Source organism: Episyrphus balteatus, chromosome 1 (assembly GCF_945859705.1).
Source record: "Episyrphus balteatus chromosome 1, idEpiBalt1.1, whole genome shotgun sequence".
NCBI lineage: Eukaryota > Metazoa > Arthropoda > Insecta > Diptera > Syrphidae > Episyrphus > Episyrphus balteatus.
Window position 1 is genome coordinate 160,867,797 of NC_079134.1, and position 12,825 is coordinate 160,880,621.

The window sequence follows — 12,825 nt, forward strand, 5'->3', positions numbered from 1 at the left end:
ATTTGTATTAGTTGATGGTTGATGCTGTCCAGTAGTTGTCAATATGTTTTGGTCAGAAGTTGTCTCAGTTTGTGAAACACCCAAACCTCCTGTGAAAATATTTTCAATATCTGAGTTTGTGGCAGCGCCAGTATTTGAAGGTGCTTCCTGTACGGTATTAGTTACGGAAACATATGTTTGTTCATCTGGAACAGCAGTAGTTTTTGTCGCACGCAAATCAATTCCTTCCATAGGTTGGTCATCGTCAATTCCAAAATTTGTGAACGAAGGAGTTATGGTTGTTGTAGGAATATTCTCAGTTTCATGGTCGTTTCCTTCAAATGCATGGGGACTTGCAATTGTTGTTGTTTCGAAGTTGTTATTTGGTCCATTATGGTGATGATGATGATTATGACGGAAATGAGGACCATGCGGATGATGATGATGATGGTGATTATGGAAACGAGGATGATGATGATAACGAGGATCGTGATGATGAGAATGTGGCGGTGGCCCATTATAAGGATGTGTATTTTTCTCTCCAGAATGTGTTTCTTCAGACGAACTACTATCTCCGGCGAGCACAATCGCAGATAATATTGCTACACTGCACAAAACCGTAAAAATCAAATACTGTGACGACATATTATTTAATCTGTTATTGTTGATGCGAATTTGAAATTATATTTACAACTGAGTAGCAATCCGAGATGAGCAATTGTATTTATATACTTTTTGCAATTTGCGATTGTTTGATGAATTTAATTTTGACCCTACAATCGCTGTTATCAGTGGTGGTGGCGGACTTTCAATATGCATTTTGGTATAAGGAAAATCCAGAATAACAAAACTAGATAGAGTTCATTGATAATCATTTCTGGGAATTTTCTATTTATTTCTGATTAAATGAAAGCAATAATAAAAATAGTTGAGATATGTACGTTAAAAGAGTTTATAAATAAAGAAAAATTGAGAGGATAACTAAGTCATTTTTCTGACTCCTCCTTCAAAAAATTAAAACAAAACAAAAAAAAAATACAATGAACTTGCAGTCATGACTTTAATTTATCAATTTTTTGTTTTGTTTTTTTTTTTTTTTTTAATTTCCGTCTTATGAAAAATCCCCCCATCAAAAATCCTGATTTGAGATTTATTAACTTGTCAATTGACATTCTTACGCATTTGCATGTGCAGATGCTTGGCTTGGATACTCACTCCTGTCATGTTATAGAGTGCTGAGTAAACTTTTTTGTTAACCAAAGACAATGCAAAACAAAATTTACAACGGCAATTAACAGTGACTAATTCAATCCATCAACAATCTTAATATACTTGATATGACATTGAACTTGTATTTTTTTTTTTTAAGCAGAGTTATCTTATGTTTACTGTCATTCTACAAAAGAAACTATTTTAAGAAGCCATAATAATTTATAAAAAAAAAAGTTAAACGTGCTTTCGGGAATATAGATCACAATCTTTGAACATTAAACAGCCTTGGCCAAAAGTTTTAGGCCCACTTTAAAATTGATTTAGTAATTATTATTTACCTACTATTTCATATTGTGTTCATTTACTTTTTTAATCAAAATTAGTAGGTAATAAATATGTTAAATATAGGTATATAACATTGAAAGTAAACTTCAAGTTGCTTAACACTTTGGCCCTTAGTAATAGACCCGAATTTATCAAAACTCGATTTTAACAAAAAAAAAATTAATTGTCTAATAAAACAATCATCCAACTTCTAAATTTAGAATTGGTTTAGAGGCAGTACACCTATAACTAAGGCAATTTTAAAATCATAGCACTTTTTTAATTTGGAAGTGAGATGTATGTTTTCGAGCTTTCGCTTAATTCGGGTTATACTAAGGGCCTTTGTTTTTAAACAAAATTTAGTGTTTTTAGGTAGTGCACTTTTAGCCCAAGAGCTAAAAGTAATGAGACTGATATTAAAATGAAACTGAGAAAGGTACCTACTCCAAAAGAAATATGCTTGAATTCTTATATTGATATGAAATTCTAAGAATGTTGTTCCAAAAATCAAAAAACAAAAGCCTTTTATAAGTAACTAGTCAACTAAGGCCCATTTGCTGAGTTATACATAGCGGTTTGCACGAACTTCAAATTGTGTCATAAATTCCTCTAAGTTTAACATAACTTAGGGGGAAGAAATAGTAGAACTTAAGGATTTTATGATCAACTTAAAGTATTTAATTGACCAAAAAAGAAAGAACGCGGCTTAAAAAATTGATGTATGTGGTAGAAAAGGAAATAAATTATCAATTCAATATAAATTTACTCGCATTTATTAGCATTAACCATCTTCAGATGGTAAAATTTACAACACACATTTTTTAAACACTGTTCACTTTTTGTTTTTATATACATATCTCATATTTTTTTTTACAAACAAAAATATTTGCAAAACAAATTCTGTCAAATGAATAATTTTTTTTATTAAATTAAACACACTTTTATTGCCACTTTCACTATTTAACACTTTTTTCTGCAACAAAAATTGCCAAAATAATAAATTTCTTGAATAATTCCCTGTTAATTTCTCAAAAAATAATTCAAATACACTGACGTTTGACATTTTAATTTGAAGTTCTCAGCGATTTCTCGCATAAAAGTGAATCGTTGCTAGGTTTAGCATAAATATTTTTTAAAAACTTAGAATAAATTAAGTAAAACATTAGAGCTATGTTCGACCTATCTAAGATTAGAATTTATGACTATTATGAGCAAATGGGCCTAAGAAATACATAACAATTTTTTTTTTCAAACATTTTTTTGGGTTTAAAAAAAAGATTGTTTTTAAATTCAAAAATGTTGCTTTTCAAAATCTGGTTTGTGATTAGAGGAAATGCCGCTTATAGGACCGATCCTGTCTATAGGTAAAATAGAATTTCAAAATTAGTGAATCATTTAGGCAGCATTCATTTAAGAGGTTTTCTTTTATTCTTTTTATTTTTCAGAAAAAAAACAAAAAATAAGTAGGTAGCTTCCATGGTATAAAAAGAGAAGGTATGATCATTAGAAAAAAACTCTGTATCGAGAACTGTCAAAACTTTGAAACATTGAAAATGTTGTTGTAAACAAATTTGTCTTGGAAATTGTTGTTGCTTTTGACTTTGCCAAATCAAACGTCAAAAACGTATTACTCCATTTTGTAAGATGGCGACTCTAATGATCATACCTTGTCTTCTTATACCACGAGTAGCTTCGTCTTCTATTTATTTTTATCATCCAGTCCACTTTGACTCCACTTTTTAAAAATTGACCAAAATTTGTATCAAAAGATTGTATATAATCTACACATTTTTGACGAAAAAAAAAATATGGGTATGAGATTGAAAGACATTTTTTCATCGTTTAAGTGGTAGAAGCAATTTTCTTTAATATTTAGGTACTACAAACATAAAAAAAATATTTGAACAAAAACGGCAACACCTACGGTTTTAAAAAGCCAGAAGATATGAATATCTAAAAAAATTAAAACCAAGTTAACTGAATGTGTTTTTTCAAATTTTTTCGTAATAAAGTATGAATTTACTTTTCAAAAATGTTTGGCCACATTTATTGTTAAAGTTGGATTCAGAAGAGGGAAAGGTAATATCAAAAATCAATTAACAAGCTTCTATTAAAAATATTAATTTATTTTGTTCTATTAAAATTATTCATACCTTCCCGCAGAGAAATGTAATCTTTTTTGTCTTCTTTTTATTGTTAGGATGAACATTTAGATACTATCCCGCACTCTCTTCATAAATGTACCCAGCTACCTATTTATATTCATCTTTAAAAACCAACTCTCTCTTTTCTACTTCATTCATCATTAATTCTTGGACACATGTTAGGACCCATTCAATTTAATTTATTTAATAGAAAAATCTTAATTTGAATTTAAGTTTTCAAAAACAAAAGGTCATCAAAATCGGATTTGAGCTATAAGGCCGGGTTCCCAAGAAATTTGTTTTAGTTACTCCAATAGTAAGCGCAAACGCAAATCAACACTTCTTTTAGGTCGGCTAACTACACATGTTTCGTAACTATGTATGTTACGCGAACTTGTTGCAATAAATTACTGATAAGTTGCATTAAATCACAGTACACATAATAAGGTAATATATTCCGAACGTTGTCAAAATTTGTTTGTCTGTTTGTCAAAAATGGGCACCAATCTGTCAGGTCGGCCTTTAATTTTTATATTTCAATCGCAGTAAACAGGAAATTTGTTTTTGTTTTAATTTATAAAATGTCATTTAAAAATATTATAAATTGAAAAATAACAAATTTGCTTCATGTTTCATCGCGGAAAACGGTAAATAATTGTTTAAAAATTAGTGGTGTGCGTGGTTTATCAGTTTTTGTGCGTTTTTCGTCGGTATTTTAAACAATTAAGAATTCGGTAGCTGACATTGGTGCCAAAGTGTCATGTTTTCACAATCTGGCGACCAATGTCAGTTCGGAATATATTACCTTTTTATGTGTACTGTGGCATTTAATAACCACACACCTAATAAAAAAAAATATTTGGATACTCCTAAAAGATCCCAAAAATAAAACTTAATTTAGACAAGCAAAATTCAACACCTTCGATAGCTCAGTTGGTAGAGCGGTGGACTGTAGAAGAAATAAAAAAGCGATCGAAATCGCATGCGGATATCCATAGGTCGCTGGTTCAAATCCGGCTCGAAGGAATCGTGAATGAATTTTTTTTTTAAATATTGTTAATTAAAGAAAATCAAATACATTGGTGAATTTGTTCAAAATAACTCGGTCCCTTATCATTTATATTTACTCAATCGCTCCACTTAAAATTAAAATAATTTTAATAGTAATTTTTTATTATTTTTGTTATTTTTTCTTCGTTATTTTACTCAATAAATTATATAGTGCGCATTTAAATAAAAATTTATCAGTTTTTTTTTTGTATAACTAACAACTCTGTAAATGAACATATTTTGATACCAGCGCACATAGGGGTATTTAATCAATTTAGGCGGACAAAAGACAAAATTTTAAACTGATCCAAACGTAAAAAAATAACATCCTACTAAAAGTAGATTACTTGTTTAGCATTTTCATATAGTTTTAAAATTAATTATCACTCCAGGTCAGCAGTGATCTAGAGTTCAAAGTTTTCAGCCCAAAGAAAAAATATTTTTTTTTATAATTTAGGGACAGTGCTTAAGTAAGTACTTTTTTTTTGAAGTGGTTATAGAAACATGTTTTTATGGTGATAATTTGAATCTTAATATAAATTAAACGTAAAAATAGTTTTCTTTCTGTGAAAAGTTTTACTATTTCACATTATTGTGTGATAAAATTTTATGTTTTCTGAAGGTTAAAACTCGTATCTAATCGAATATGCAAAAAACAATTGCAACTAAGTGCAACTTCGACACATTTGCCCCTTTTAAACGTTTTAGGCTTTTTAGAATGCTTACTTTTTTTCATGCATCCATATTTCAAGTTTTTTTGTGAAGATTCAACTTCTTGAATTACAGAACCTGATTCCTTATAATTTTTCCTAAATTTTAAGATCTTTATCTTGGCGATACCATTAATAAATCTCCATTTATAAGCGTTTTAATAGACCATTCTTCACACTTTTTTGTTTAATCAAAAATTAGTTTTGGAAGAAAAATGTTTTCATTGAAATCAACAGTTAAATTACTTAATTCAAGTACTAAATACAAGTTTTTACCTCGTCGATGAAGTAAAAAAGGAAAAATAATTGTGTCCGCGTAAAACTGCCAAATACCCCTATGTGCAGCGATTATTTATAATTAAGGTTTCGTTAGTCTATCTTTAGTTTTTATTTGTTTTTATACAAAAACATAATAAGTTAATAAATAAATTAAAAAAAAAAAACTTCTTCATTCCTTCGAGCCGGATTTGAACCAGCGACCTATGGATGTCCGCTTCTAAATTTTCACTTCTACAGTCCACCGCTCTACCAACTGAGCTATCGAAGGCGATGTTTACCGTTAGTCAAAATAAAATTTTGTCGAAATTAAGACAAAAGATCGAATAAAACAGAAGAGAAAATGATAAAAAAAAAATTAAAAAAAAAAATAATTTAGATTGGAATGTCGTGACAAGAAGTCAAAGATATAGCCAAATTAATGTTTAATTATGAATATTGCCCGAAACAGTATTTTGCAAATTATGAACAGAAGGATTGAAGCTAACATAGCTTTTTGTAGGTATAACTACACTTCAAACAAATCAAATAAAACGATACATTTTCTTTACTGGACTAATATGGCATTTATAAGTTATTTTTATTTAGTCTTCTCATTTAAATACAGGGTGTGTCGCAAATTGGTCTACCAATAATAACCGCTAGGATATCCACCATAGCCTCCCCATCCGCGTCTGTATCCACTATAGCGTCCATAACCGCCACTGTATCCCCAGCCACCATATCCGCCGCCATATCCGCGACCATATCCGTAGCTTGGATAATATCCAAAACCAAATGTTTCCGCTGGCTTGAGGTCACTTCCTTCGCCAGCTTCTAAATCGGCTTCGTTTGCTTTGTCAGGCTGATGAGAGAAAAGGCAAGGATTATAGAATTATTTTAAAAAGCTTAAAGGTTACTCTTACCAATGCATTTGGTGCTGGTTTAGCTTCGTCTTCTGCTGCCGGAAATGCACTTACACTAACAACAACAACAAGGATCACAATAAGGGCAAGAAACTGAAAGTTATTTAAAAAATAGCAATTGATTAGCATGTTTTTGTTTTGTCTGAGAACAACCAATTAGCCGTGCGTCACTTACTTTGAACATGATTTGTTTTTTTATTTATTTATTTGTTTAAACAATTAGCACAAATGTCAAAAAAAAAAATACTGAATAAGAAATGATCTTTGTTAAAAGGCAATGATAACCAAATAACTTCTCGATGCAAACTGATCTTCGAAGAGAATCTCATGGATCTTTTATACCTGATTTTAAGCTTTAGAATTTCATAATGCAATCCATGGGATAGTAATGACTTTACGAGTAGATACGCAAACAAAAAAACAAAGTTCTAAACCAATGATGACCATGAGAATCAGGCGTCATCTCATGTAAAATGGGGGAGGGTGTGAGAATGTTTCAGGAACAGTCATTCAATTAATATGAATGGGAATCACAGATACAAAATGTGCGGCATCAATTGTGATAGTGTTTGATCTTGAAATCAGATTTTGACCTTCGATTTTAATATTTTAGACGAGTAGGTGAGTACCTAGTAAGATGATCAGTATGATTTGTATGAAGCATACAAAATAGAAGTTTATGATCAAATAAACTGTCAACATATGTAACTACCTCTACCAGTCAATGAACTTAGCCTAATTTTAAGTGATTTGGGGGATTTACATTAAAAATTGATGTGTTGATGATTTTACAAATAAATCAAGCCTCACAGCATTGTTGATAACATGTCAAAATTGCCATAAGGAAGACAACTTATTTCTAATGATTGATGATTTAAAAAAAAGAGTAAGATAAAAAGACAAAGTTCATTCGAGGTTGTTGAAGTCACAAAAGGAGTCCTTACTTTAACAAAAACTGACCATTTTGCAACTTTTAAGGCTTGACCAAACCGAAAGGGTATGCGGTAGCGGTAAGGGTAATTGTATGACGGAGGGTATATACAAGTTCACCGGCAGGGGCGTACACTCCCTTGGGGAAAGCGGGGCGGTGCCCCGGGCCCTCGACCGACCCCAGGACTCACCGTACGCCACTGTTCATATGGAGATAACTTTGGCGCGAAAAATTTAAAAGAATTTTATTTGTAGAGGAGACGGTTTGAATACAATCATTTTTTATTGCGAGGGGAGGGTCTAGTGAATTTTGTATGAGATTAGCAGAAAAGAATTTTTCTCTTTCCAGGTTGGTGCCTGTTTAAATAATACGGGGATAAGGATTTGTTAACCCTCATAATTCCAAGGTCAAAAACACAGTCGACTCCTTCTAAGTCGAACTTTCACGGGACACAAAAATTGGTTCAAGTTGGATTGAAAATCGAGTTAGAGAGGGATAAATATTTTTTTTCTTAAAATTTTTTTATTTCAATTGGTAAAAAAGTTGGAGTTAGGTTAGAGGGAAATTCGACTTAGACTGATTTCGACTTAGAGAGAGTCGACTGAAGTTAGATATCGGGACTACAATCCGCATATAATTGGGATTTATCTACATATCTTGTTTTGACGACAGATTTGTCTTTGTTGTTTCGTTAAGCCACGAAGTTGTATACACTTGCATAAAAAGCCCCTCACCCAAAACGACTTTTGGAACAGTCTCCACATAGTAGGTATCTAATGCTAATATTTTTGCAATTCCGGACGCAACAAGGAAATTGTATAATGTGTATACTGTATAATCAACAATTTTTAAAAGTTAAGTTTATATGAGGACATAAAAAAGAACATCGATCTTTTTTACCTAATACACATTTGCTCGCAAGTTCAAGTGATATGAGATTGTATTACAACATTTTGAGCGCAAATCGAACCAAACTCATTAATGTCGAATTCCTTTCAATTTTTTGAATCGCCTCAAAAAAATCGAATTTTTGGTGTTAAAAAGGAACATGAAAACAGACCGAAGTCTTTTTGCTATTGTATGTGTGTCATTTGACAACAATTTTTACACGAAGGTCAAGCTGAAACCAAAACAATTTCTGCCAAATAAAACCAGAGATTCCTTTGATCAATAATTTTGTTTATTTTCTTCGGTAATATAGATTTATTTTAATCAGAATCAAAGGGAAATTGCAGTTATTATTAAGATCTGAGAGAATATGAAGTAGAAGGTTATTATTTTGGCCGTATGCTGTGGTTTTACAGAGAAAAAATTTTCTGACGATAATTACGAGAAGAAAAGTCACAGTAATTTGACTTTTTCACAAGAACTATGCCAGGAAAAAATATATTTTGATCGCACATTGTTTTTTTTTATTTATTTCATATTTTTCCGCAATAAAAATACGATATTCAATTAAAATTTACTCTTTATTTGAAGTTGATGTTCTCAAATAAACAAACAACACGAAGAAAACTTTCAGCTTGACGTTTGAGAAATGTCAAATGTTCCAAGTGTGTGTGCAAATCCGTGTAAATCTCTCAAAAAAGAGGGATTACAAAAATTCGAATTCTGCTTCGTTTGAGGCGAATTTTTTTTCTATGGAACATGATTTTCAGAAAAAATTCGCTTCGAGATCGCCGAAAATTCGATTTTTCAATTGAAAGGAATTCGACATAAAACTTGATACAATGACAGTTGTTGTGATTAGTCATCTGACACCACTTGACCTTTAATTCAAATTTTGACCAACATCACAGGTAACGCATTTCACCTTTATCCAATCGCCATTATCTTCAATATGATTTTGTATAGTATGTTTAAAGTTACACCCGCATTAGGGTGGGTCAGAAAAATCGAAATTCTTTTTTTTTGATTTGGTACTCCGAAAAATCGATTGCTAGACACCTCTAGAATATACACACCAAATATGAGCTCTTTATATTAATGGGAAGGTCCTCCGCTTTTAAATTTTCCATTTTTGCATCAAGCTTCTACAGCTTTTTTGCAAATTTCTTTGCTTATTCTTGTAGGAAATTGAACGCTCTACAAAAAAGACTTCATACTCTTTTTTCGTTTATCTAACCGTTTAGTAGATATTTGAGGTCCAAAAATCGAGAAAATCTTTAAAAATTCGTTTTTTGTTCTTAATTTTGTAACAAATCTAAAAATTATAATAATCAAACGTGCATGACATAATCTAACCATTCTAAAGATATTCGAGGTCAAAGTTAAAAAAAAAATATGAAAACATTTTTTACTTTTCAAAATTTTCTAATTCACTGAAAATTCAGTATTTTCAAATTAGCAAGATGTTTTCTTGTAGGGACTTAAACGTTCTATTTTCATAATAAATATTACTTATTAATGGATAGTAATTAATTTTTGTTCATATTAGTAATTTAAAAATTGTACTTTGATACTTAGACTAGAAATAGAAATCATACAAACAAAATATTTAGGATCTAATTAACATTTCGCTAGAACATATGACTTTTACAAATGCATCTACACCTCCTCCGTCTCGTTACAAAGTTCTGCTCATTCATAATTCTTTAACGCGTTATTAATTGCTTTTTCGCAATAGTGTGATAATCAAATTTCATTTCAAGGAATCCCCCAAAACAAATTCTCAACTATATTATTCATCATTTTGTTTACTTCAAAAGTTTATTTGACAAAAATGACTTATCAAAAGTTTTGAAATACAGTTGGGTATATCTATAGCTAGACATAGGTACGTATTTTGCTTATTAAAAGCTGGAGGCTTTTTTTAAAGTGTTTGCTTAACAATGAAGAATAAAGGCGTACCTACGTTTTTTGTTTTATTTCTTTTTTAAAGAACCACTTCATATTTTGTTCTTGAAGAAAACAATCAATTCAATCCAAATAAACCAAAACAAATTAGGTACCACGAATTGATCGTAAATTAGTTTAAAGATCTTGAAAATAAACAAATAAAATGTGCTAATTTATTTTTAATTATTAAAAGCTCTTAAAATTGAAATATTTATAGATTTAATTGAAACAATTAAGATAACAAAAATTATATACGTAAACATTTTCATGCGTTTACTTTTAACCCTTTCGAACCCAAGTTTTGAAAATCGATATAAAAAATGTTTTTTTTTTCAGTATTATCGTGTCAAAAACATCACAACTAAGAAATATGAATAGCAAAAAGTTATTTTCCAAAATAATAACTAGCAAAACTAATGTGTTAATCTCATGTTACATTTAAGTAACATGCACTGCCTATGACCACCAAAAACAGTCGGACAACTGAGAAAATAACTTTTTATAGAACAATATTGTACCTATGCTTCTTCTTCTAAGCCAAAAAAAAAAAAAACACTTTCTGGATTTACATTTTTTATATCTTTTTTTCAAAATTATGACCATTCTATAAAAAAAAAAATTGAAAAAAAATGTCAATTTCAGTCTCTTTATCGATAAAACCAACAAAATATGATATTTGACTAACTTTTTGTACAAATATAGTAACTAAGGCATTATTATCTTTCAATAAAGCCATCGAAACCTAAAAAATTATTTAATGGAATATTTTTTACTATATTTTTAAAATATATGTTACATGAGAGTAACGCTGGGTCCGAAAGGGTTAAAAATCCTGCCGTTGAATTTTGTATTTTTTGGGGACATAATGACAACGCCAACAAAATTATTCAAAATTAATACTTTGAATGTATTAAATTTTAAAATCTAATACAAAAGTTTTGGAGATTTTATAACTTTGTATTGTAACACATGGTAATGTTTAATATTAAATTTTAATTTATTTTAATGATATTCTGTTCTTTTTCTATTTATTATTCAAGGTATTTTCTTTCTTACTTCCTTAAAATGAAACAAAATATTACTAAACATTAATTTTTTCTTTCCTGAAAATTTTTTACAACCCGTTTTTATAAGAAAATAATTTTTTGTATATTAATTTTTCAAAAAATCAGCAAAAAAAAATGGCAGGTATGCCGTTCTGATTAAATTAAGTCAGAAAAACGCCATTGATCCGTTTAAAGATTTTTCAGAACAAAAAATTCTGAGACATTTTTTTATGTAAGTATTTAAAGAGGAAAAGAATGGGTGATTCTATCTTAATTTTTAAAAATTGATTTTGTATAGGTAGGTACTCAAAATGAAAAAAAAAAAAAAAATGCTACTAATAACACATTTTTCTTCATAAAAATTATAATTCTTTTTAAAACTTTGTTGAAGTTTGACAAAAATAGAATTAATTAATGAAAATAATACCGAAAACAAAAATATTGGATTTCTTTCCAATTCTGAGGAGCCACGGAACAATTTCGGCGACTCATTTGAGACGTTGATGTACCTAATGTTTTTCATTGAACAAATTTCAATAATTTCAAACAAAAATTGAACCAAAATGATTTGTTTCGTTTTCGGTCAAAAAGCAAAAGCAATTAGGTAGATGATACGAAAACCGAAATTCCCTGCGAAAAAATTAATGTTTTCGTATTTTGTTTTGTTTTTCATCCAAAAAACTCATTTGGATATCGAATCGAATTCAAAAGTAATAAGAATACAGTAGTGTTTTGCTATTTTAACATATATAATTAACCCCCTAAACCTGAGCCAAACCTAAGTTAAATCGCTTATTTAAACAACTTAAAATTGATAAATAACAGTTCAAATATTGGGCCTTATTATCGTTCAACTTTCGATGCGATAAAAGTAGATGAAATCGATAAATATCTGTTTTGGTATTGTGTATCTCTTTCGACAAAGATATTTGCCACTGTAAACTATGAAATCGATTTGAGTCGATAGCAAAATTTTAAGCGAATTAGATCGAACGATAAACAGAAAATTTCGTTAACAATAGAATTTCACAACTCCAAAATTGATTTTCGATGATCGACTATCGACAAAAGTCGTCTATCGATAGACAAGCTATACTCGCAATAAAGGCAACTTTTACAACAAATGAGTCTTCAGTGCTACACGCTTAGCTCTAAGAATTTTTACAGTAGATATTTTTGTGTTTTTTTTTTACATTTTTAGTTAGTTAAAAAATGGCGGTTGTGCAAAAACAAAACTCATGATTAGTTTCCGAAATTTCAGATGCGCTATTATGACATCGCTATTATACACTCAGAGAAAAAATAACTATTTTAATAGTTAAAACCGGGATAATTATTTAAAATAGTCACATATAATTATTTTAAAAGTTAAAATTGACTATTTAATAGTGAATTTGGCGAATACGAGAA

General features: G+C 29.8%; 1 protein-coding gene and 2 non-coding genes across 3 annotated transcripts; 1 reads left to right on the top strand and 2 right to left on the bottom strand.

The window, feature by feature from the left end:
* The first annotated feature begins 4,577 nt into the window (after nucleotides 1-4,577).
* Nucleotides 4,578-4,685, top strand: Trnay-gua (transfer RNA tyrosine (anticodon GUA)). Its single transcript has 2 exons — nucleotides 4,578-4,614; nucleotides 4,650-4,685. It is a non-coding gene; the product is annotated as a tRNA-Tyr (tRNA).
* A 1,186-nt stretch (nucleotides 4,686-5,871) lies between these two features.
* On the bottom strand, nucleotides 5,872-5,966 carry Trnay-gua (transfer RNA tyrosine (anticodon GUA)). Its single transcript has 2 exons — nucleotides 5,930-5,966; nucleotides 5,872-5,907 (listed from the first exon to the last, which is right to left on the bottom strand). It is a non-coding gene; the product is annotated as a tRNA-Tyr (tRNA).
* A 286-nt stretch (nucleotides 5,967-6,252) lies between these two features.
* Nucleotides 6,253-6,900, bottom strand: LOC129907407 (keratin-associated protein 6-2-like). The gene is made up of 3 exons (XM_055983595.1): nucleotides 6,776-6,900; nucleotides 6,601-6,693; nucleotides 6,253-6,539 (listed from the first exon to the last, which is right to left on the bottom strand). The coding sequence occupies exons 1-3, from the start codon at nucleotides 6,782-6,784 to the stop codon at nucleotides 6,321-6,323; spliced, it is 321 nt and encodes a 106-aa protein (XP_055839570.1). The 5' UTR covers nucleotides 6,785-6,900; the 3' UTR covers nucleotides 6,253-6,320.
* Between the last annotated feature and the right edge of the window lie 5,925 nt (nucleotides 6,901-12,825).